At 36.7% G+C, this 26,667-nt stretch overlaps 1 protein-coding gene across 9 annotated transcripts in view; it reads left to right on the top strand.

The window, feature by feature from the left end:
• The window catches only part of LOC103472465 (CUB and sushi domain-containing protein 3-like), a 393,820-nt gene that overhangs the window by 262,472 nt on the left and 104,681 nt on the right, over positions 1-26,667 (top strand). For all 9 annotated transcript variants that reach the window (XR_014089825.1, XM_081612755.1, XM_017307525.2 and 6 more), the window contains 4 exons: positions 7,079-7,182; positions 7,837-7,949; positions 25,454-25,636; positions 25,835-26,161. Coding sequence is in view for 8 of the 9 variants with exons in the window: in XM_081612755.1 (XP_081468881.1) it covers positions 7,079-7,182; positions 7,837-7,949; positions 25,454-25,636; positions 25,835-26,161 (727 nt within the window). In the remaining variant the exon portion in view is untranslated. The remainder of the gene's footprint in view (positions 1-7,078; positions 7,183-7,836; positions 7,950-25,453; positions 25,637-25,834; positions 26,162-26,667) is intronic.

The following is a 26,667-nucleotide window of genomic DNA, read 5'->3' as shown; positions in this document are numbered from 1 at the left end:
TTGAGTAAGTATTAGAACAATTCTTTGCTGAACACTTTTTTAAAACAAACTTTCTTTAAATTCACAAGTGTAGATACATTTCCCTAGAATTTGATCAAATTGGAGCACAGTGACTTGGTTAGTAGCACAGGTGCACCATGTACAGAGGTCATATACTCATGCAGCTGTTGAGGGCTCTATGTGTATTACTTCCCAAGCCGGGACCTTCTAGCTGAATCTTTAACATTTTTAGGTTTGTGAAAACGAATTCCTGCTATGATTATTTTCTTTAGATGTTATTCAACAGCGTTTCAGGTGCCATATCAATAACATTTGCTGTTAGTCAAACGTATTAATCCCATAGTTGCGTAGCAACTGTGTCCAGTAGTGCCTTCTACGTCTGCGTCCTGCTCAGAGTTGCTATCTAGAACGAAGGAACCTGGTAGATTCAGCCAGTAAAATAGAAGCAGCAGATGAAGCATGAAGCAGCGGTGGGTGTTAGCCATCAGTCTTCATCGCCTAAAGCCCAAGTCTCCTCACAATGACACATCTCGGCCAAAACACGATCAGTGGGAGCAGGGAGTTTGCTGTAAAGCTGTCACAGATGAACAGTTGTTCGACCATCCCTGACGATGTCCACTTTACATCGCTGGCTCTTTGACTCGGCAGACATTTTATATATTCCTGTGGTAGCAGTAATATTCAAGAAATCCCCACATTTTATAAAGGTACGAGCAGGGAGGAGCCTCGTTTTCTGCACGACAGCCAAAGTAAGTGCTTTATCACACAGAAATCCAATTCTGTTGCCTGATTGGCTTGGAGCCATACATGAACAGCAAGATAGAATACAGCAGCCAATTAGGAAGAGAGATAGCGAGGGGGCATTAGCAAGGTAGAATATGACACAAACATGAAAAAAAATCAAACTGAGAAATGGGTGCATAAACACCAGCCAATTAGGACAGCGCAGACATATGAAGTATTAATTTTTACCTACCACACTAGAAGAAAAAGAAAGTTGACTTCAGTGCAGCATTTTCAGAGACGACTGTATATGCACGCAAGGATTCTGTGAAAAGTAGTTAAACCCTAGCTGAGTTTAATGCTCTGTGAAAAGTGTCAGTGAGGCATAATTATGCAATGTAAAGGATGCACGCAAGGAGAAAACTCAATAGACTCTGCTTCGTCTTCATTCAGTATGTGTGGACAAATAGCTGTGTAAATTACGGCGCCTTGGAAATATAGCCAAACCCCTTGCACTTTTTCACAAATTATTTACGCTACAGCCACATATAATGGTGTATTTTATGTGATAGACCAACACGAAATGGTACATAGTTACAATTGCATAAATAATTATGACTAAGAAGAATGATAAATACTTTCACTTGCATGATAAACTCGTATTCTGACATTGCTGAATAAAATCTAGAGTAGCCAGTTGCCTTCAAAAGTCACTCATTTGATAAAATATGTTGTATTCTTAGCATAAAACAACACTTTTGTGAGGGTTCTTAGTGTTTGTTAGAAAACCTATGAATGCAAAAAGCACTGCGGAGGCCAAAGAACAAGAAATACAGATGAAGAATGAAGCTGTGGACCAACTTAAAGCATCTATGAACGATGAGTCTCTGGAAGAGTTGTGTTTAATCAATCACCTGAAAAAGGAACGAGTCTGAGATCATTGTAAACCTACTAAGATGTGGTCACCTTACCATTCAGTCTAAATTACAACTACAGCACAGCACAATCCAGCAATTTCACTTTCATGGACTATGGTAAGAAAAACGTCATAAGATTCCCCATTTTGTAAAGGATAGAACACATGCAGAAATGGGGGTTCTGGTCAGATGACAATATTAAGATAAATCTTAGCCTTAGATGTAAAACACCAAAGTAGTGACAGCCTGCTGGAATACTTCTTTTAGGTGTGTTTGGGAAATTAGTCAGAGTAAATGGGAATATGGATGAGTCCACATGCAAGCCAATCATGGAAGGAATACTGTTTGAGGGTGCCAGAGAGTTGAGGCAGAGGTGGAGGTTTACCTTTCAGCAGAACAATGACCCAAAACAGCGAGTGCTATTATGGAATGTTTTAGGAAAAAAATGTTTTTGTGTTTTTGAACAGCCCAGTCAAAGATCAGATCACACTCCCAATGAGAATTTGGGCAAGACTTGAAAGTTGATGTCTACCTTTCAGTCAGTTTAAGCTTTTTTTGTTCAAAGAAGAATGGACAATTAAGGAAGGATGAGATCATAACTTAAAGATGACATGTAGCAGCTATCTTTCATTGCAATAAGATGGCTCTTTACTTGGGGACTCAATCCAAATTCACATCTTTTTGATTTTTATTTGAAAAAAAAAAGACAGTGTTCTTCCCACTTTACAATAGCAATAATGCCTCTTATTTGACTATTATATAACATTTAAAAAATGCATTGATAGTAAAGCCTGAAATGCAGCAAAATGTGAAAATGTTTGAGGTATGAATACCATTGACGGGACCTTGTTGCATGTTTGTTATGCAGATTTGTTTGTAATCACGAAATCTGTTTCACTCTACTTTTCACTGCCCTTAATTAATTTATCTCGTTTTTGTAATAAAACCACAAACTGTGTCAAGTTTGGGGCACTTCACATTAAGGGTTAGACAACAATGTGAAAACAATCCCCTGCGGTTGCCTTCTACTGAGCTCTTGCTGATTTAATAAAGTGTTGTTTAATGGATCTTAGAAGATTTCTGTTGGGTTTACTGTGTGAGTAATTTATAAGAAAGTTGTTTAAGTAATATTAATGAGAAGGGATAGAGAAATAAAGTCTTTGCTTTTTAAAACTTTTTATTTGCAGCAATGAAACTACAGCTACAGATTTGCAGAACTGTCTGAGCTACTTAACTAAAGAAATGCACAAATGCGTGGAAATCACATTATTTTGTTGCTTTTAATGATTTGAACCGCTCTTTGATCTAGCTTACTCTGAATGGTGACTCAGAAGTTTAATGTTAGTTTGACTTATTCATTCCAAAACCAATTGCATAACACCCAGCTACATACAAGTTTCAGCCATCTGGCCCTAAACTCTCACTCACAGATGCCTTCAAATATTTGAAAAATCCAAAACTGAATCCCGTCTCAGTGAATACTGTTTCTCATAGCCATGGACTGAAAGTGTGTGAGCCACAAAAGAAAAAATTAAGACATTTTTTTCCTGTCTGCAGAGGACCATGTAAACAAGTTAAATGCCTTTTGGGAACAATTATATGGTTTGACAAATCGTTGTTTGGCATCAGTCACAAGGCGTATGGAAACTTCAAGGACTTACTGTTCTAAGAACCACCTCCGAATCCTTCAGCCTTGAGTGAAATCAATAGGTAGATGGTTGAAACCTGGACATAGTAGGATGTTCCAGCAGGACAGAGATTTCAAATACACTACAAACTGGTTCTGGTATGGATAAAACACAGTTACTACTGTATTGCCTCAACCTCAACTCCCTTGGAAAATTTGTGGGATATACTTAAAGGTTAGGTTGTGTTCAGAAATCCAACACTTTGAGGTGGTGCAGTGGTTAGAGTTGGTGCCCCGTATACAGACGCTTAGACCTCGAATAAGCCGTTCTGAGTTTGACTCCTCTTCTTGATTCCTTTGCCGCATGTCTTTCCACACCTTTTCCCTTCCGCTTTTCTGTCAAAGTAATAAGTGACCTTTATTATTGCAAAGAAGAAAAAAAAAAGAAATCTGACAGTTTTAAACAAGAACCATAGTGAAATGTCCTCCTAAAAAAATCCGCCAGACACATTTTTATACCTGTGATCAAAGTGAGGAACAGTTATATAAATAATTTTAAAGATTTACGCATATAGATGTGTAAGCTTCCATAATGCTGGCAAAATCTGAACTTTTTTTTAAGTCACTGAAGTATAAAAAGTGACTGTTCAAATACATTACTGAAAGTCAAAAATATATTCAACATTCAGATCCATGATGATTGGATGTAAACTTAGACGAGCATGTCACAAGACAACAGAATTTGAAGAAATAACTTTCTGTTCAAGACTCAGTGATTTTTCACATATCATTGTAGATGATTGCAACTCTTATAGCCGTAACTGAAAGGTCAGCTGTAAGGCGCCTGCTGCCTCTGGTGTTTTCTATCACCTGGATTTTTTTAGTGGTTATTTATCAGTATCCTGTATGGGTTGTTGCGGTTTCCAATCTGCCTACACTGGGCTCAGACGTTTGCTAAATTACATCTATATACACATAGATGAGTCTAAATTTGTTGATTCCAGCCACATTATTAAAGTTCAGCTGTAGCACAGTAGCTTTCTTACATTGTTATTGAAAGATATGAACTTCATGAGTGGAACACAGTGTGGTGTTGAAATAATATATTAAAAGATATTGACAGAAAGGCTGTGTAACTCCACAGGGTTTTATTTCAGTCTCTGATGCATAAAATTAAACTAAAGTCTACAAGTTGCATTTTGACAAGCCCTAAAGTTTTTAGTAAGACTTGCTGCCCAAAAATCCCACACAACATATGCTTCTGTGCAAGTGGACTTTTACATTTGAGCATAAGTCAAAAAAGGTAGTGGCTTGTTTATGCATTTACTAATTCATCCAAAAACATTAAGTAACAAACAAGGGTAGAAGGAAAGAGTTGAACTGGTATGGAAAACATAATCACAATGACTACACCTCCAAAGGACACTTTTGACTTAACTTTAAATTAATATTTGAGTTCCTGATAAATTTCTTGTTATATTTAGATATGTCAATTTAAAGATGTACAAAAATATGCCACCAAACCATTTCAATAAATCCTAATATCTGTACAATGCAAATTAATGTAGTTCAAAGGTCAAACTTGTACTAAATATGAAGTCATTACACACAGATTGACATGCTTTAAACACTTAGTTCTAAAATGTTTGATACGTTTCAGAAAGCTTAATCATTACTCAAGACCAATAGAAAATGATATATAATTTTGAAGTTTTTGGTCATAAACCAAAAACTTCATTCATCAGACACTCACTTAGTCAGGGAGGGAAGTCATTAAAGGCAATTTCTCAAATGCTAGCTTTATGTTTTTGGTAAGTTAAGTGGAAGTAGAAAAATGTGCGCAAGCAACAAGGATAGTCACAGACTTGGAGAAATTGTATAGCAAATTTTAAAACTTGGGAATTCACAATTGTATGGCTGTGGCTATCATTCATAGCCACCACACACAGATGTATTCAGGTTATGGGTCACATTCCTTGCATGAAGCCACTCCCGAACCAGCAACATCTGAAGCTTATTTACCTGAGATAATAAGACAAAAGACTCTACTGAAGTCTGTAGGAAAAGTGGAGCCTGCAACAGCCTGCTAGAAGTTCAGTGTGAAGTTTCCACATTTAGTGGCTTTTCAGAGAGTTATGCCTTCTGCTGGTGTTGGTTCACGTATGTTCTCTCAAGTCCAAGTTTTAGATGCATCCATCAGTGAAAGTTTTAGAGGATGTCCTGCTTCCCTCCACTGACAAAGTGGAAATGCTTAATTCCCTTTCCAGCAGAACCTGTCACCTGCCCGCACTTCAAAAAGCACCAGTACTTGCTTCAATGACCATGTTGCCACTGTTCTTCATTATTGTTCAACCTATCCTGAACCCAACCCCATAGAGAGTCTAAGAAGTATTGTTAAGATATAGATGTTAGAAACTAAAGCCAACATGCTGCCAAGCTGAAGGTACACATGCTGTCATCTAGGAGAGGACATTTGGTGCCAGCATGTTGTCTAGATAATGTTTATCACTAAGGTTTTTGTAGAGTGGGATCTGTGGATTTATCACTTCTTTAGGTGAAAGGCTCTTGAGATGATACATTTCATTCTGATCTTCATCCTTGCTCAACGATCAGGTTTCTTTTGATTTGACTTCTTAACCTCTATGTAGTGATGACCTGCTTATGCTTGATGGGGCTACATTTGTTGTAAGTTCATATTGTAGATCTACTGTCATGTGAAGGCAAAATCTGCTGAGATCAAATAAAGAACTGACTGAGGAAGTAAAAACAGAAAAATGGAAACCAATCAGGCAACCTTTCCAAAACTAAGCAAAGTAAATTAGCACATATTGGAGAGTGCACTGTTTATTTTTGTGCTTATTTTTTATCTTTATTTTATTTATAGAGTAGCTTCATTACGCTTAAATGAACAGAAAAGTGCTAGGACACAGTCTAAGGAAGTCTAAGGAAGCATTACAGAAATAAAAGGAGCCTGTATGATGTTTTTTTTATTTTTTATTTTTAGATATTTTTGAAGTCCACCCTCAGAATATTGAATCAGGGAATCTGAAATAAGGCAAAAGGAAGGAGGAGGTAAAGTGCAGTTTTAATCTTCCCCGAGGCCCAGGTCAAAATTCAAGTTTGAAATATTCTCAACCTCTACTCTCAGAGCATCAAAGATGTTCTCATTATTCCCCCACATTGCTCTTTTCCTCTGTCCTCCACATTTCCATCTGCCTCCATCTCCTTCCTTTCCCTCCGTCAAATCTCTCACCATTCTCTCTTCTCTACTGCCAAATGTGTTTCTCTCTGGTCTTAGATGAAACTGAAAGTGTGGTTTAATAATTTCTGATCAGACTTTTCAGCTGTGTGCCGTTTCTCACAGCTCTGACTGCTGAACGTAGGTGCTCCTCTTAAATCTTTATCAAGAAATTCACATGACTCATCTTTGGGCATTTGAGACAGATGTACTTTATATGACAGTAGGAAAACAAACTTAGTATTCTGGATTTAATGAAACCCATGTTAACCTGTGTAATTAGAAAAGGAATATGAGCAAAGTTTTTCCTGGTACATTGACAGTGTAGTTTAAATTAATGTTTCAGTCAGATGAGTTTTTATGTTTCATACTGACCAAAGTCATGGACCTGATTTTACAAGCAGATGAAACACTGATTATTCATCATGTTTGTTTGAGAATGGGTGAATGTCACTTTTACAAAAGTGCATTGAATGGTCAACAAAGTAATAATAATAAAAATCCCTGTAAAAAAGCCTTTATTTCATTTATTTCTTTGAACTGAAATTTGAATGCATTTATTTTTTCTATTAGGTGATCCAAATCAACTTTGAGGAGTTTGACCTGGAGATAGCCTATGACACTCTGACTATAGGGGACGGAGGAGAGGTGGGAGATCCTACAACTATACTTCAGGTGTAAGTATTATGTTATCCTCCTAATATGAATTCATTTTCTTGACTTAATGTAATTCATTTCACTTTTTGTGCTATTTTTAAAGTAGAACTTAAGAAGTATAGAGTGCAAGAATATAGTATAGCACAAAAGCATCAATACAGCTTTGGTCTTTGGCTCGAACAATATGAATGTGCTATATGCTAACTGTTGCCTTCAAATGTAAAACATTTGTTACAGTAAAAACTATTTTTAAGAGACTTGACATTTTTTACATGACTTCACATAACAGATCAGACAAAAACATATTATGTGTAGTTATGTTTTTTTTTCTAACATTATTTTTCATTTTAGATCTTGATTTTAATTTGATCACTTTTTATAAATGCATAAAAAGTAACTCGATTTTGACTGTTCAATGACTTTGGAGAAGTTTTAAAATAGTATATCTTTATTTAGTTGGTTTCAAGCAGCATTGTATGTTCAATCGAAAATACTCAAACGTGTTAAAGCGTTATTCAAAGCTTTGAGTTCCAGTTTAGTATGTTCAAGCTATTTATTCACACTCTAAAGATCACTTCAGAAACTGATTGCAGTAATGAAAATTGTACTGAAAATTGTACTTTTATGGTAATTACGATGACAGCAATTTAATAGTGATGCATTTTGTGCTCTAGCTTGTCAGGCAGCTTTGTGCCTGACCTGATTGTCAGCATGACCCACCAGATGTGGCTCCACCTCCAGTCAGATGAGAGTGTTGGATCTATAGGATTTAAGATCAACTACAAAGGTAAGGAATGGACATGCATTTGTGTGAGGGTTTGTTTTGCTGTTGTTTCTTTTCTACTACTGCATACTAACATGGTCTGTTTTTGAACTAGACATCATGCTAGGTTCATTCTGATCTAGATATGCTCCAATCCAGACTTGTGGGGTTAAGATATTGTTCTCTGCATCAAATTTTGCAGAGATCAAGCAGATTTAAGTTTAAAGTAATTTTTTAACCTTAAAGATTGGAGCTCATCTTCAAAGATAAATCATTAAATATCAGTGGAAACATATAAAGTCTGCTCAACTGATTTGTCCTTGATTGTTGACAAAGGCATAAATAATTTTCAATAAAAAACAGATGCATGTTTTTCGACTCCTTAAACTGTTTTTTTTTGTTAAACCCTTTGAGAGATACTCATCACATTTGCTGTCAGAAACAAACTTGTTGAGTGAATGAAATACATTTTCCAAATCCAATCTGCCAGTGTATGTGTAAGTTTAGGCTTACCTGCCAGTATGAATGCGATTCTGAAATCTCTGTCTGTTTGGGATCAATTTGTGATTTCATTTCTTGTTTGACCTGAAAGGTGAAACCGCTGGGTTTTGATGCCTAGATAAATTATTTCTTACTGAATTCCCATTGAACGAGAGCTGTGACCTGTTTTGATCAGACAGTCTAAGTGAGGTTTTGGTTTGTCGAATGATGTGGATTTTAAAAAATAAATAAAGGCTTTCGTTGCTACCTGAGCTTTTATCTTAACATCAGCTGGGAACGAAGTATTTGTCCTTGATGTCAACTTGTCTTTTAAAGTACTAAAAATATTAACCTTTTCTGAATCTCTTGTTTGATAGATGGGTCGTTCATTTGATCACATTCCAAGAAACATGGGAAAGAGCTCTGCTGCACAAAAAAACTTTGTTTGCCTCATTTAGGTGTCATCATCTGTGGATTTACACATGCAGACAAAAATAGTTGGTACTCCTCTGATAATGACCAAAAAGCCTACAATGATAGGCTTTTTGATAGATAGATAGATAGATAGATAGATAGATAGATAGATAGATAGATAGATAGATAGATAGATAGATAGATAGATAGATAGATAGATAGATAGATAGATAGATAGATAGATAGATAGATAGATAGATAGATGATTCATTTATCTCAAGTAACATTTCATATATCCAAGTAGCCCATAAATCATCAGCATAAAAGAAAATAAAAACCCTACGTGCATACATCCAGTCTGACATTTTCTAAGTAGCATATAAGAACACACAACCTACTGACATTCAATGTTGAAATAGTCAAAGAAAAAAAGAGCAAGAAATCCTCTATTATCCAGTTACTTAGTCCAACTGCTTGGTTGATCGATTTGAGTTCAGTTGGGTGTACAAAGAAACCCCTCAGCCGTCATCTCTAAGGCAGTAACTGCAATTAAATTCCACAATTCAAAAGTAATGTCTGATTTTCATCAGTTCATTCTCAGTAGTACTAACAATGTTGTCAACATCTTTATGTCATAAAAAGGAAACAACTCAGTCATAATCGCTTTCAAACAAAATTTTATAAAGTACCGTCAGATACAGTTCTCTTTTACCATTGTTGCGTCTCCAGATGGTGTCCAAGAGATGATGATGGTGGAGTTCATTAACAAATGTGACTTTAGCCTCCTGAAAGAAACAAAAAACAGGTTAACACCTCTAATTCCCAATTCGGAGTAAAATTGTAACCAAAAAATACCTCAAGAAGATAAATGAGATCACAAAACCAAACAAATGCCTTCTCTGAACAAAAGGAACAACCGTCTATAAGTCCTGACCTACTCAGAAGGAGCAGAACAGTCACCCACCTCTCAAAGAAGTAAACACAGAAAAAACACCATCTTTCTCAGTGGAGTGAAAAACATAACACACACCTTTCTGGCCATGAACAACCTCTCCATCCCCATCTCCGCCCCGTCATGGACACACCCTAAACTAAAATCAGATCAAGCATGATTACAAGAGAATATTCCTAATATTATTAAAATAAAGACTACATTGATGCTTTTTTTGTCCTATTAAAGAAGCATATAACGCGATAAATAAATATGAAAGGACCAATCTGTTTCAGAGCTCCACAGTATTTGTATCTTCTTTTTGTTTATGCAGTGCCTCACGTAACTTTTTGTACACCTTAAAAAATATTCACTTCCTCACTTTGCAGGCCAAGTGTTTCTGTGACATTCTAAGTTAGTCAATACAACAGTTCAGTGAGAGGTTGTTGTTTTTGTTTTTTTTCCTCCTGTCAGTTTCCTGGTTACTTTTTGAAAGGTTCTAAAATAATTATTTGCAAACTGGGTTAAACAACAAGATGTGCAATTAAAATTCTAATTGCAATTTCTTCACAGTATCTCCATTATATGACTGTTAGTCACAGAGCGGGCATTGGCTCACTCTGATCTCTAAAATTAACAGAAAATGTTAAAATTTCTCACTCAAACTCAGACAGTGTGAAGTGAAGAAAAAAAAATCGAGGTCTTCCTGAATCATTCGTCATTACCTCACTTTGTCTCACATCATTGTGGGTGTCCATTCTAATTGCAAAAATATTTCTCTAACCGTTTCATTTCGCACAAATTATTTAAAAGTGATCCCCTTAATCTATAATCACCCACACAGAATCGTGTCGCAGCAGGCAGTGGGGGGAGAGCAAGGAAGCTTTCAAATTGAGGAGGAGGAATTGTCGAGTCAGAGAGCTGGTGAGACAAATGCCTGGTGTTGGCAGCTGGAATTCTCTCAAACTCCTGCTGTCTGAGCATCAAAATGAAGCTGGAAAACATCTACTTTCAGCTTGATGCCTGTGTTAAAATTCAGTAGTTTCCTGAAAAGAATAAAATTGAAATGTGGAACTAAAAGTTGGCACGTATATTAATCTGCCAGCATTTTCTCATATAATCTGCACATTCTGCCATGCCGCAAGAGGCAAAGAGAGTGTTGAGAAATATTTCTAGTGCATCTTTAATGCTGAGGTATGAACAATAGAAATTGTTTTTTGTCTGAAACTGTGCGAGTTCCATAAAAAATGGTTAAATGTGTAAAATAAGAGCAAATATGAAAAGATGCAATACATGTAGTGATATAAAACAAAATTAAGTGGCAAAACATAATAGCTCACTTTCATTTTACCTGCCTTACCACTTGCACATACACCATCTAGAGTAGCGGTTCTCAACTTGGGCGGTACCGCCCCCCAGGGAGCGTTCACAGGACGGCAGGGGGTGCTGGCGGACATTTTTACAAAAGGGGGGCACTGGGATGCCTTTGGGGGGCCTTTGGTCGAAGGCACAACAATGCCAGTTTAGACTTTGAGCAACTTGGTAAAACTGTATTGTGTAACATTAAATCATGCTTGGCTGCAACTGTATCGATGGCAGCTCTTCTTCTATTCAGTGTTTGTTAGCTTCTGTTAGCTTCTTGGCGCAGCTTCGTTCCCCTGCTACTGGTAGCTAAAATCACGATACCCTCACTGTGTATCCCTCTGAAAAATAAACCTATTTAAATAAAGAAATCCCTCCATGGGTGATACCACAATAGAGAGCGTTCATTTTATAGCGTTAACACGGTGCTGGAAGTGGTCCGCTATGAAACGGGGGTGATAGAACAACACAGCACTTTTAAATTTCAATAATCAGAATGCAGAAATTGTTTCCGTTGTGTTAAAAGGTTTATGTCAGTCTGCCTTTTCCCCATCGATACGCTTCCTGACCGCCCTGCACCTTAGGAGCTATAAAAAAAAAAAGACGCACACATTGCGCAAAACTCTGAAACATGAGAAGCGGAACATAAAACGGAGCGATGAACTAGATGTGAATTATGGCATAAAAACCAGAGAATCCGACGCTAAACAATGAAAAAATCAACACATGATGTGAAACACATGATGATTAGGCGTCGCAGCAGGTGATGAGATTACTGATGGTGAGCGTCAATAAATAATCAAATAAATCTAGCAACAGGAAAGAATCTAAAGTGGACATAGCAATAAACCAAGAGAGGATAATACTAATCAAAGGAAACTAAATGGAAATGAATGAAGAACAAAATGCAAGAATAAACTAAGAAATTTAAGTAAATACAGAGGTATAAACTGGTATGGCAAGACCTTTAGAGCTAGAGTCCTAATACAGAGGACTGTATGAAAAGAATAAACAGACACTATTTCCAGATAAAAGGTAAAATAATAGTGTTGAAATGTCATGGGTTTGTTGAGACCATATCTAATACAGATGATAAATATATCTTACAGACCATAACAGTAAATAACTTATCACTTATTTATGTTTTTAATTAGATTTGATATATTTATTTTTTCAATATTATTTTTCATGTCAATGTTAATGTCATGAGGCTGATGACTCCATGACACTTTCAATTTGACTCATTAGGATTTTATTAAGAACCAGATTTGTTCTTTGTAATTTCTGTTCAGTAAAACGATTAATCTATAATCTATAATCCATACAAAGTATCTGAATATGCATTTAACAATTAGCCAATGAATAATGGTAACCTTCTCACTTATACCCAAATACTGGCAAAAGTTCTGTCAGCAGTCAATGCAAGATAAATGTGTTTGTCCCACAGTGGCTGGCTTCATCACCCATAAGATTTACTATGTAGGTGGATGATTTTTTGAGATGTATATTTTTTTTCTTGACAAATATGGGAGAACAGAGGGGACAGACAAGCTTGGTAGATGTGTATGGGATTGTGCTGCTAAAGCTACATCCTTGGGCCTTGGTTATGAAATATAAACATTATCAGCAGCCTTGCTGCCAAATCACCTGCACATAGTACGGTGTTTGTGTGTTTCTGTATGAGTGTATGTGTGTTGGACAGCTCTTCCATCTGTGAGCCAACGAAGCACTACCAACAAGTCACTCACCTCTTTCCCTCCTAACAGTCGCCCTCCGTTCCCCTCACTCTGTCTCTGTGAGTCATTTTTCCTCATTAGACATCTGTCTATCCACCATCCTCTTGTTGCCTTCCTGTCGGTCAGGTTCTCTCTAATGGAGCGTTTTTTTGTGTGTTTTTTTTTTTTTTTTGTTCCACATCTCTCCCCCTTTTCTATTTCTCTTGCTCTCGCATTGTCTCTCAGAAATTCCTTATCCTTAGTGTTGTTTGTCAAATGACCTCCATGGCATTTTTATTTTTTTATTTTTTGCTCTTTTGAACTTGTTCGGTCTTCATCTGTCTCTGTGATTCTGCGTTTCTCACAGTCTCTGGATTTGCCTGTTTTTTTTTTTTTTGTGTGTCACCATTTATTATTAAAGCCAAGGCCACCAAGGAGCCTTTTGACTCAACCCTTTTTGCAGGGCACACAAATCTTACACAGTGCACACACACATTCACACAGTTCATTTCACTGCTTAACAATGTTATTGCTTTCAGTCTTGAACTTTTTGAAGACCTGAATTGGCATCCTTTTCCACTTCTCCAACCTCAACTATCATTTATTTTAACTTCAAATTGAATTATTTAGATAATGCATTCACCCTATCATTTCAGAGACGCATGGTTTGAATATGAACATATTTGCAAATGCTCAGAGGTGAGGAAAATTGGCTCCTTAACTACTGTATTAAATTATGAAGACAAATGGCCTTAAAAATATATATAAACAACAAATATACTACAACCTATTCCACCGATAGAAATTTGGACCAATAGATGATTATGAATAATTTTTATGACCTGTGATCGCTTCAAAACAACTATGAATAGCATCCTGCTGAGAGATACTTATCTCTCATATAACCACCTTTCCTTCCAGTAGACTAAGAGTAGATTGTAGAAAATTGCTTCACATTATCTGTTGTGAAATTGGGTACGGCATGTCACCAAATATGGTGCACAAGCGAAACCCAGCAAGGAGGTAATATTCCCAGTATTCAGTCGAACTGAGTTCTTAAAATCAAAGTGTAGTCTTACATAAGGGGCTGCACATAAAGTTGGTGGGTGGGTGCCTTTGTGACAAACTACATAAGTGGACCTGGGCCAAAGTCTAATGTTTTCTGGGTTTACTTATTTTCCCTTGCTGAGAAAAAGGCTTTGCCCAGCACATGCCACTACTACATTACACCAACATTACACCACTGCTTTTGTGTGTTCAGGAGGATCTGCTGTGCCACCTTTTCACCTCACATAGGATTTTAAATTTGGGTCGAGAAACTCAGCTTTGATCTCATCTGACAAGAGGATCATCTTCAAAATTGTCGATGCGTCTCATGGCTTTTGGAAAACTCCACTCAGAACTTTTTAACTCTTTTTTGGGGGGGAGGAGAGGTTGTCTTGACATTTTTCCATAAAGCCAGATTTGTACAACTGAGTTGTCCTGTCAAAGGACCTTCACATCTGAGCTGTAGATCTCTGCTGTACCTCCAGAATTGTTACTTATTTGCTTCTCTTGTTCATGCTTTTCCTTCCTGACATGTCAGTTTAGGTGAACTGCCCTGTACCAGTAGATTTTTACCTTACCATTTCCATTTAAATTGTTTCATGCTGTACTCTTGGTTTATTATTTCCCTTTTGACGATATTTTAGAATACATTTAACAATTTAATATTCAATAGGTTTTCCCATAGTCTGCTTCGGCACCTCAGCTGAGGAGACAAAAATAACCAGGTGCAAAATAGCCTCTTATTATTAGTTTAAGACGTACCAAAATAGCCATCGGCCATGCATTATGCAAATTATTTATATGGTAATGTTGTTATGTGAATAAAGAAAAAGGCATGCTTTAGGCATTTCAGCTAAATGGTTTATGTGGGAAAGGGTAAGTCCCTTTAGTGTGATCTGTGGACTTTCTAACATTGTCCACAACTTTCAACCATAAAGAAAACAAATGAATACAACCTGAGGGGGAGAGGGGAAACAAACAAATCATCTATCAACTTTTTAAAATGAGGAAAAAAAATCTACATTTTTATTAATACATGAAAACATAACTCTTGTGATGCTGATAAACCTGGATTTTTATTTTACTTTAGGTAAACACCAAGAATTTGCCATAAACCAAAAATAAATAAATACATAAATAAAAATAGCTAAAAAGAAGTTTGGATGATCCACGTTTATTTGCTAATCTTAAACACCCATTGATCAAAATAGCCATAGTGAGATATCTTCTACTTTTTGCCAATGTTCTTGGAAAGTAAGCCCACCTCCTAATGGCTGTTATTTTACAAATGGTCATATTTCCTTAAACACTATACACAGATGGAGTCTGCTTTGGAGCACTGGCCGTGTCGTACTGCAACAAAGATTTCCCAACATTCAGACAACCAGCTTTATGCTTTGCAGTGAAGAAACTCTTTGCCTGGAAGGTTATGTTTGATTTAAGGCAAGCATTCCCTCTTCTTAAGTCTCTGAATAACTCAGATCAGACTTGTATGTTCAGAAAACATTGTTCTAGGGGTTGTGATATTTATCTTCACTTTTTGTGGCGAACTTAAGACAGGACTTTGTGTTTTTCTTAGAGCACAGGTTTCCTTGTACACCTTTCTTCAAAGTTATGCTTGTACAGTCTCCTTCTGATTATAAAGGTTAAGATAAATATATTAAATAAATATATTAATATTATTATAAATAAATATATGTAATATATTAAAAGTATTAGTGTTTTGGGAGACTTCTTTTAGCATCTCACGGTCTGCTCTCTAGATGAACTTGCTTGGGTGACTTAATCTGACATTATTGCCTGTCATTTTGGAAGTCCTTGACTTTTTGCTTATTTAAATTGTTTGTTGACTTGTTTCTTCAAAATATTCCAAGTGTGTATAAGTGCACCTGAATGAAACAGAAAGCTGGCACAAGAAATATAGGTACTAAATTATCTAGACCTGTGTAGCTTTCAGATCATACTTTCTAACAAAATCAGTTACATAAAGGAATTCAATAGTAACTTTGCCATTTCTATTTTCAGCAATGAAACAAATACATTTAGAGGCTTGATGTGTGGCCAGCACCAATTTCAGCTCCTCTTCTGTTTTTGTGTGATCAGTGATTTAATCCCGCAGGACCTACAACCATATTCTTTCCTTCCACCTCATCTTGCTTGCTTGGGAGAGTTTAAGTGCTTCACCAGCGTGGAGATTTGAGAACTCCACCACTGCTTTCTATAATTCAAAGGGAACAGCTGCCAGTTGGATTGATGTAGAAATGAATGTTAGGAGAAAACCCGCCGATCCACTTTGGAGTACTAGATAATTCCTGCCATTTGAAACAGACACAGGTGCAGATTTGCCCTCACTCGTCCACTACTCACTGACGCATTGTTTTGACAAGGGATGTGGCCATTAAAGACACCTCAGATTGATTGGACTGCCGGGGAGGCAGCGGTGTGTGATGAATCTTTTAAGACGCCAGACATGAGGTCTGTGAAACAAGATATAAGGACCATCAGTCAGAAATGGTCCAAGATAGATTAAATAGTTCCTTTATTACATTCATTAAAAATGAGCGGCTGATGAGTGAGATTTGCAGAAGTAGATGTTGAAACCAGTAGCAGTGGATAAATTAAAACCCACCTGACAGAAACATGACGCCATGCATGATTGCGTTCATGTATCTTTTAATTGTTATAACCCTAATAAAACACCTACTGTCCCAATATTTGCACAACTTGTGAGTTTCACCATATTTTCCTGGAATGAGTCATTGGCTTTAGAGTTAGAATTTTCCGTTCTTCATTCTAAGACTATTTTATCTTTTATCTAACACTATTGTTGGAGACTATTGAGAGCAGCATACTCATCAATGGCCTGCTTAAAAGTCAGTTATTCCAAAGTGTGAAATGGTATATGTACTTACTTCATAAAACATATATTAATATAATACTTCCTCCTCATACATAGCATACATAGTTGACAGGTTAAACTCATCCTTTGTGTTTTCTCACTGAACACAGTATGCTGCCAGTGTGTGTTGCATCACAATTACATGATAATTTACACCGTTAAAGTATTTTAGCCCATTCATATTTATCTTTAAAGAACTATAAGAAAAGCTGTGTTGCAGCAGATAATCGTCATCTCATTTTTAAGGCAATGAGATGGCCTTAAAAATGCCATCTCATTTGCATCTACTAATTTGATCTTCACATTGTCATATTGCTACATAGGCAGTAAGAATAAGTACAGTTTGAAAGTGTGTATTGTGTTCCCACTAAAAACATATTTTCTTAATACAAAATCTTAATGTTTTGAGGACCAGTAGGCATTTATGTTGCTCAAATAATGTTTTGAGGTTTAAAACAATGCACTACTGAGCCTTGTCCAAAGGTTTTGTCTTAAATCGGAGAAAATAAGTATGAATTTGGAGGAAGGCACTTGTCTGTAAAACCAAATGGGGCACATTTTGAAAAGAATTGTGCCTCAGTTACAGCACTTAATTTAAGGAGCTCTCTTGACTGAAATATTTAAAACTCTGGAGAGATTATTTTTTTAAAGTTTTTATTGGCTCTAGTGGCCTTTATTTGATAGTTAATTGACAGGAAAGTTGGTAATGAGAGATGGGGAAAGACATGCGGCAAAGGTCACCGGGCCGGGAATCGAACCTACGACAGCCACATTGAGGACTAAGACCTCCATACATGGGTTGTGCTTAACCGCTGCACCACCACAGCACACCAAAACTCTGGAAAAATTTAAATTAATGTTGAATTGAATTTGTTTTCAGTCAGATACAGTTTAAGTGTTTATTTGTAACTCTGCAAATTACAAACACCAGCTCCTTTTGCTCTGTGAATAGGTTCTGTTTAATCAAGCTAATGGATAAAAATACTGCTTCAGCCTTTTTCATCACTTTGGGATTATCTTTGGTAATTGAATTGTATTTTTTGTTTCTTTTTTTATTGCAGATGACCAAAATAAATGAATGAAATGACATAAATCATTAAGACTGATCCAACATTAAACATACTAGCAGTTCTTTGGCTGGACTTAATCTTGTTTTTTTTATCCATGTATTACAATACTGAGTGCAATTTCTTCAGTAGCTGGTATCCTTATATAGATTTTTTTTCTGGACAACAATAACCAGCCTAAGAACTAAGGCAGTGAAAATGAACAGGTCACAATTAATTTCTAATCTAAGTGAACTCAATCTTGCAAAGTGTTATTCAGCTGCTGTTAAGTAGATAAATACTTCTTATTGAGATGGCTACTTTAGCATTCAAGAAGCCCTAAAGATTTTTAAATGACTTGAAATGTACTTAAAGTTATAAGCTTTAAAGAAACAACCATAATGAATGAATGGTTTTAACCTATGGTTTTAAGGTTGTATACATAGGTTTACTGACTACATTGTTCAAAATAGTTCCTAGTCTACAACCTGGCTGGTAATGTTACAATGGCAATTGTAATGGTATTAGACTTCTTCGTTCTATTATTTACTTTTAAACCACAATAATTTGTGTATTTCTGTTTATAGATCGATATTATACACACACCTAAACATAGACCTTTCCTTATCTTAATATTTACATATTTCACACACAACACCTTAGTTATTTGTCTGTCTACATTGATTCAAATAAAATCTCAATTTCCTTGATATTCTACTTACTGTATTAGTATCCCCTCAATGGCCGAATCTCACTTTTGATGCCCTTTCTGGTGGAATATGTGATGCAATTTTGTAGGAGGAAAACATGCCAAGATGAATTTTTAATACCCTCCTGACCTCTGGTTCAAAGGTTTTACATTGTGGCTATATGAGAGAGAGAGAGAGAGAGAGAGAGAAATGCGCAATGCACTATTTGGCTGCCTGTGTTAACTTCCTGTCTCCTTGAATTTGTGCATCCATCCGTACATTCATTTTTAAGTTTGCTGTATAGAACACTGCTGTTGTGGTTGTCTACTCTTATGTCTTTTGACGTAGTTTCTGAATCACTCATTCCTTTTGCTTTGTTCTTACTTTGAACATTTTCTTCTTATGCTTTCTTGTTTTCTGTATATCTTATTTTTTCTTTTGCCTGACTTTTTGTCCTTGTCCTTTTAATTTAGCTTTACTTGTAGGGGAGTTGAATGAAAAATGGAAATAAAAAAATAAAGTTTCAGAAAAATGTAAGACTTGCATACAGTTTTGTTTTATTTTATGTCCTATGTAAATTATCATAAGAAACTAAATGACTAAATGTCTCCATCACCAGTATTTTCCTGTTATCTTACATCTGCCTGCATGTTAAGAAATATTAGGTATTTTGGGATTGGTGTAGTGATGTGGCAATAAATACTTTTAGCAAAACAGCGACGAATTTTACTTTATGTAGATAAGAATTTAGCGGGAACCAGCACATTAAATATTTTTCCAAGATTGCCAACATTTATCTACCATTATCAAATTTTCTAGACCAGCATCTGAGCTTCCCAAATTTTATTATAACACATTTCATTTGGATTTTGAAATTAAATTACAGGTGAAATAATAAACTGGAATGCTTCCAAAACTCAAAATGTTGAATTAGGAAAGTCACTAGCTAAACTATAATAACTACCGTAAATAAGTCAGCACTGACCTAAAATTTAGAGGTGAGGATGGGAAATGTAAGCTCACCAATATCCATAGTTAGGTATTTCTGATCACATAACTAATGGGCCACAGCTAATCACCATTCTCATCCAGATGATGTCATACAATATTGTCCTCATTAAGCACCACAACAAAAAAATGAGCATGCCTTGTTACTACCTAAAGCAGATCACATCAAACTAGTAAGATAATGTCTGGTAATAATGATGCACAAATTGCTAAAGACCTACGTATTTGTTTGTGATCAGCATTGCACAATTTCTGGTCATAAAGCAGCAGCATAGAGCAAGTGGTAGAATATACCGAGTCATATAGCAGCATATGATATAACAGTTCTTTGTGTATTAATTATAAATCCTTAACATTAGATGTAATTTGGGTCACCAGTTCATATCTTCCCACAAGAGTTTTCCTGCGCTTAGAGTTAAATAAACTGATAAATATTTGAGAAGGCCCTCGTTTGTTAACAAGCACCACCACTCAAACAATTTTACACCAGCTGTGTGAGTATTTGACACAAGATATCTTTTGTTTTGGATTTTGAAATTTGGAGGAATTGTTGTTTTTACCCCCTCTGCTTTTTTGTATCTTTACAATTTTGGTAGAAAGCTCTTTTTATTTATCCTCAAAAACAGTTTACAGATGAAAAGACCATAACTGCAGATGTCCAAAATGCTGAAGGGGAATAGTTTAGTTACCTTAACTAAAAAAATGTTGACTATCTTTTGTCCTTAATACAGATTCTCATTAGCATAGGCTTGCCAACAAAACAAGGAATAGGTAATTTTATTTCCTAACAAAAACAAGCAATAGTTTATTTTATGAATGCTGATATATCACATAAACCGTTTTCCTGCTGGTTAATGACAGAATGGATTATAATCGTAAACAACTGTTGTAAAAGTGCATTACATTCACAGACATGCTCATCAAATGGTTATCTCAGGTTGTAAAGACAGTTTCAGTAGGCTTTTTTTCCCTTTCATTTTCTAATGCAAAGCTCATTTTATTCTCCTTGTCCTCACTCTTGCATGACTTTTATTACCCAACACAAAACATTTCATGAAATACAAAAGCATAAAATATTAATTCACTACATAACAATAGATGTGGTTCAGATGTACGGTGTATAACCTTGGAAGTGGGGACAAAGAGCACAAAAATAGCTGGCTGCTTCCTTCTGAGCAAGTGTACATATGCGTGTGCTCCAGAGGGCGACCTGTGAAAGGCTGCACTTACTTAATCACAGCAGCGTATACACAGTTTCATTTTCCACACATGAATTATTGACTTGTATAATGTTCTGTATGTTCAGTAGCACTGAATCACCAAATTTGCCATTTACTCATTGAAAACCCTGTGCTGTAATGGCACTGTTACTCCCATTGCAAATTAAAAGTACACATTGCGTTTTCCAAATGCATATGGCATTTGGTAACTAGGGAGATAAATGAAATGGACAGTGATTTACCAGGCAATGTTGTCCCTATTTCGTACATACAAGATGCCATTTTCAGTGGTAATAAATAATTTGAAAAGCTCATTGAGAGAAAACACCAGATGGTTACGAGCTCATTAGGCTCTTTGTGTTTACTTTAAGCTGAGGCGATATTTGAAAAATGCGGCTTTAACCTTTCCTAAGTAGAGTCTTGGCAGGGTTTAATTGGTTTACTTTCTTGCTTTGATATTACATTGTGCACTTAGGGCTAGATGTACACGCACATTTGTTTGGTTCAGCGTTCACTTAGGTTTTATGACATTTTTTTTTAATTGGTGAAGGAAACAACTGTTCCATACCAGTTGAAAAAAACAACAACAAAAAAAAAACAATGGCAAGAATGCCCTCGAGATATGGGTACTACTGTTCTCTCGCCTGCTCCTTCTGCACAGTTCATGACATGACACGTACTCTGTGAAACCCTCTGATGATGCTTGAATTTCAGGCTTAATACAAGGTCATACACCAGAGTCTGGGAGGATTATTATTTTTATTTTTTTTCATCAGAAAGGACCATTTGGTGTCTATGTTAAAGGATGGAAGCTAGTCGTTCTTGGTCTTCGTGGCGTTCACTTGGAGTTATATAGATATTTTAGATACATCGTATTGGATTGAACACATTTATGTTTTTCTTAATAAATACATATTTCTTACTGGCCTCTTGAAATAAAAGTCATAGATGTGAGGAACAACTAAATAAATTCTCACCAAACAAATACAAACCAAAACAAATTAGTTCATGAATCGTGCTTAATAAACTGCAGCCGTGTAGCAAATTAATTAACAAGAGGCTCTTGTAATTTAAAGTCAGGTGTGAAACCCAGCCATCTCATGTGCGACTGACTGACATGTCAATGTTTCACATTTTATTCTAAGTGGTCTAAGTATCTGGACATCGGTTCATGGATGTGGCAATGTAGCCTTGGTGTAAAAGTGGCTTGAGTGGCTACAGTGGAACTAGAAAAGCATTATACAAGATCAGTTTATTATTATGTCCCTTTACCTTTAATTCTTAGCAGAAATCTGAAACCAATGGTTGGTTAAATCTGAGCTAAATGTATCCTGGCTCCTTTATCATTTCTTTAATTAGATGAATTTTGCTTTGACCAGATTCTGAAAAACAACCCCACAACATAAATGTGTTTCTACTTCCAAACTTTGGAGTGTTTAATTGTGCTCTATACTTCACAGCAAATTTTACGCAAGCGTTTGCTCGCTTTTTCTTCGGCAGTGGAGGGGAGTCTTGCGCTATGGATATGCATAGACCCTATTGCAGTTCACTGTATTGCGTTGAAATGTCTTGTGAAAGCTTCTTTTGCAATATTTTGGTAATGATAAATCTTTTTTATATGTTATTAGTTAGGACTAAATAAGCAGATGTCATTTGTTTTTGGTTTTATGGTAATTTTGCACCTAGCTTTGTTAATGATTCCAATGTTCTTTGTTTCGTTCTACTTCATAAGCTGATTTGTTCATGCATTTGTCTGAATTTATTTTGTGGATTACTTGAGTTAAAGAAACACCTAAAAGTGTTACTTTTCTCTCTGTTAATTTGATGTTTAAACAAAACAAGAAATACAGAGAGATTTAGGAAGATGAAATTTGATGCATTTTTTTCTCATGCTTACCTCCCATCAAATCAATTATCAAAATCTCATCTGAATCCCGGCATTGAGCCTGGCAGAGGCGAGGGGGAAAAAAAATCCCAGTGTAATAACTGAGATAATTTTCATTCTGCAAAGCATCCTCTCTGATGTCTACAGTGTGAACAAGTCAATTGGAGCCCCTCCCTTTCAGGTCAAAGACTCAGAAAACTACAGCATAATTAGAGTGGCTGAAGTTCACATTTCTTCCCCCACACTGTTCAGGAGTACTAATGGACTTTGTACTCAATTGCTTTTCTCCTGTGGCTGTTGTTGACATATTAGATTATTATGCTGTGAAGTTTAATGTGTTTATCGCATCTTTGATATCATTTTGGAAACACAGCTGAGAATGAAGCACAGCAGGTGGCCCTTTCTGGAATATATCAAACATCCCCCTGCTGAGACTGACTTCAGCGTTCCGTCAGAATTCCGAATGTGATGCCAAAATCAATTTCAGAACGATGACGAAAAAAGGAAACAGCCAATCAAAAAACGTCTCATTATCCCTCCTGAAATGTATACCTTGCTCTCTAAATCTTTAGTATGTGCTGAGTTTTTTCCCCCAATATGTATGCATTCTGTGTGATTGAACGTCACCATATGTTTTCCCATGAATAATATGCTTTGGACATGATGGAATATTGTGGATATATGCAATTGCAGAGGGAACATTTTTTAACTTGCCACCACACACATATTGAATTTGTGTCTCGCACTCACAAATACATGCAGATCCTCTTTAAGTGCCCTAATCCCCTTTGTGAATCTGTCAGCCTTGTTGTTACAAATACAATAGGATTATTCACATGTGTGTGTGTGCACGGTGTGTACATATCAAAGACAGAGACTGACTGTGGGAGTGTGATTGGTTTGTTTATGAGTGTGTGCGCGCTGCTATCATGAGCACGAGTGTGTGTGAAGAGAGGGAGAAGGAGTCGCTCTACAGGAATGCTCCAACTCTAAGCCTGTTTTCTCTCTGAAGCAATTTGTTCTCCATTCTTACGCTACGAGAGTGTGTTTGCGTGTGTGTGTGTGTGTGTGTGTCGTTGTGTGTGAATGTGCTAGGGCAGACTGTGATTGGTTGAGTCTGCGGGTCTCATAAAGACGATGTCATGATGGAAATTAATGCAATACATCACAAACATGCACACCAGCTCACAGACACACACACAGTACATATACTAAAGTGAAACACACACAAAGCACAATGCCTTGTTCCTGCCATGGGCCACTTCTGTAAATAATACTGAAAGCAGGAGAGGAACAGAGGAGAATAAAGGAGTAGAAGACTTGGGGAAATAGAAATTATATGTTCAGAAATCTGACACACAACACTCTAATCAGACTAATGGAGACACGGTTGTGTGGCAAGTAGAATTTCTATAGAAGAGACTTACTTGTAACTGGAACATCAATATTAATGTAAAATGCCATTAAGAAAAATGGAACCAACTTTTGGCAGATCAATTTCCTGCAGACAGGTGAACCTCCTCCCCAGTTTCAAGTAATTTGTAGCCACAGATTTTCTTTGAGGTTTGCCCTCCATTTAGCTCCATCCGTCATCCCATCAACTCTGACCGGCTTCCCTTATGCTGATGAAGGAAAGCCTTCGTCAGATAGAGCAGGAGAGTTCCTCCACAGCGTTCCACTACTGCTACAAGTACAACATTGTATTCCATTGGAATTTTCTGACACAGACCAACACAAAATTGTGCATAATAATAATAATAATAAAAAAAACATATTTATTCACAAACATAAAGGTGAAAAGGCTCGCCACTTCAAAAAGCCAGATGGCAGCTAGTTTGTTTTCTTTAAGATAGAAGCATAATGATTTGCTCATACATTTCAGTGCAAATATGTAATATTTTTATTGCCTTCAAGCAGAGCTTGACCACCTGATATTGCAGCTTCAGTGTGAACATGAGGGAGAGATATTATGCATGTACAGTAGGATGCTGCGGCAGTTTATCTGCCATTTCCAGCTGTCTCTGGCAAAGGTCTGCAAAAGCACCAGGTAAAAATGAGGGCAGGGTTTGGAAATGATCAGCAACTCCATCACTGTAGCCCTGCACAAAATGAATTCACCAATCATCCAGACCAGAGTTAGTTAGTTTATACTACAGCTCTGAAAAAATAAATCCACTTTGCTTAAATATTGTGCAGCACCTCAAACATCTGCAGCGCATTATTTTAATAGCTCTTTTTTAAAGGCAGTTTAGTTCCTTCACTTCTTGATATGATAGCAGTTTAAATAGGCAGCTGGCAAAGTTTTGCAAATTCTGTTATCCTTGAAAGATGCCTGTCTGTAACAAAAGGAGAAAAGTCAGAGTTCTTGCCAGTTATTTCATAAAAAGCTCCTTGTTGGCTTGTGTTAAGGTGGTAAAATGTTTTATGCACATTTAAAACAGCCTATAGTTACAATAGACAATCATCTCCATATAATCCAATCTAATGTTCTTTCATGAGATTTGGGTTGTTCAGAAAACCTTCTGGCACATTCCAGACTGACCAAACGAAAACGATTATCTATTGGTCTTGTGGTGTGTGACTTCAAACCAACTCTAAAAAAAATTTATCATTTTGTATTTTGGAATCTTTTTAGCAGTTAATGATACAAATGTGGGCAACATTTAAGCGTGCTTTGTGCAATTCTAACTACACACATCTCTTTATCGAAATACATTTTTAAAAATTGCTCTCTGGTTCTGATAAGGTTCCTTGTCCGAAATGGTCCTTTAATTCAGGCCTCTGAGATTCGTGCAGATGTTAATATCTTTTATTGAATCTGTGTCATTCCAGAAATAGACAAAGAGAGTTGCGGTGACCCTGGGACTCCTCTCTACGGAGTAAGAGAGGGCGACAGCTTCTCGAACGGGGGAATCCTGAGGTTTGAGTGCCAGTTTGGCTTCGAGCTGATCGGAGAAAAAACCATCTCCTGCCAAGATAACAACCAGTGGTCTGCGAACATACCCATATGTATATGTAAGCATTAAAATTAGATGGAAATAATTCATGACATCTGGGCTGGCATGTTCTTGATAGCTTTCCCTCTGACCTGTCACCATGGTGACAAGACAGAGATTATTATGGCCTAGGGCAGATGATGACCGATGACGCTCGGAAGATGAATATTTAACATAAATTATCTGCGTGTGTGTGTTTTCCGTCTTCCTCCTGCAGTCCCCTGCATGTCCAACTTCACAGCTCCCTCAGGAACAGTCCTCTCCCCAGATTACCCAGAAGGCTACGGGAACAACATGAATTGTGTCTGGCTCATCCAGTCTGATCCCGGCTCGAGAATCCACTTGGCATTTAATGATTTCGACCTTGAGGCACCATACGATTCCCTGACCGTGAAAGATGGCGAGACAAACGATGCCCCTGTCATCGGGAGGTTCTCCGGAGCCGAGAGCCCATCCCACCTGACGTCCAACACCAACACTCTGAGGCTGGAGTTTCAGGCCGATCACTCCATGTCTGGGAGAGGATTTAATATCACTTACAGCAGTACGTTTCAGTTCCAGCTCTTCTCCTTTGGAAACCACACCCAAGTTTGACGACTGCCAATTCTATAACATCAAGCGTTCATTTAAAAAGAGCCTAACAACATCAATTAGGCTAAAATATCTTTAAAAGGGGTTTTAATGCCCTCATTGAAAAAAAGAAAAATTAGTGAACAAATGAGGAACAAATTCACTGACACGAATCTGGAGAGACTCCAAAAATCCTTAGTCAGAGCAATTATCCACAGATGGCATAAACTGTTATATAACACCAATGCATAGTAAATAAGACACATAAAATTACGGTAAGGTTCGTAAAACAATCAATCTCATAATCTACCAATATATCTTTATACCATGCAGAGCAAGCATGAGATTTATGGTCACTTAGTGTCAAAATTTGTTTTATAGCTTTTAAAAATATTTAATCTACCTCAACAATCAGCAGCCAGGCACTTCTCCAAGCTTCTGCTTAGTCCTCTAAAATTTAGATTAACCAGACTTTTTTCT

The sequence above is a fragment of the Poecilia reticulata genome, chromosome 11 (assembly GCF_904066995.2).
Source record: "Poecilia reticulata chromosome 11, P_reticulata-male-v2, whole genome shotgun sequence".
In the NCBI taxonomy this organism is placed as follows: domain Eukaryota; kingdom Metazoa; phylum Chordata; class Actinopteri; order Cyprinodontiformes; family Poeciliidae; genus Poecilia; species Poecilia reticulata.
The sequence above is the reverse complement of the archived record's forward strand: the minus strand, read 5'-3'. Positions and strand labels throughout refer to the sequence as shown.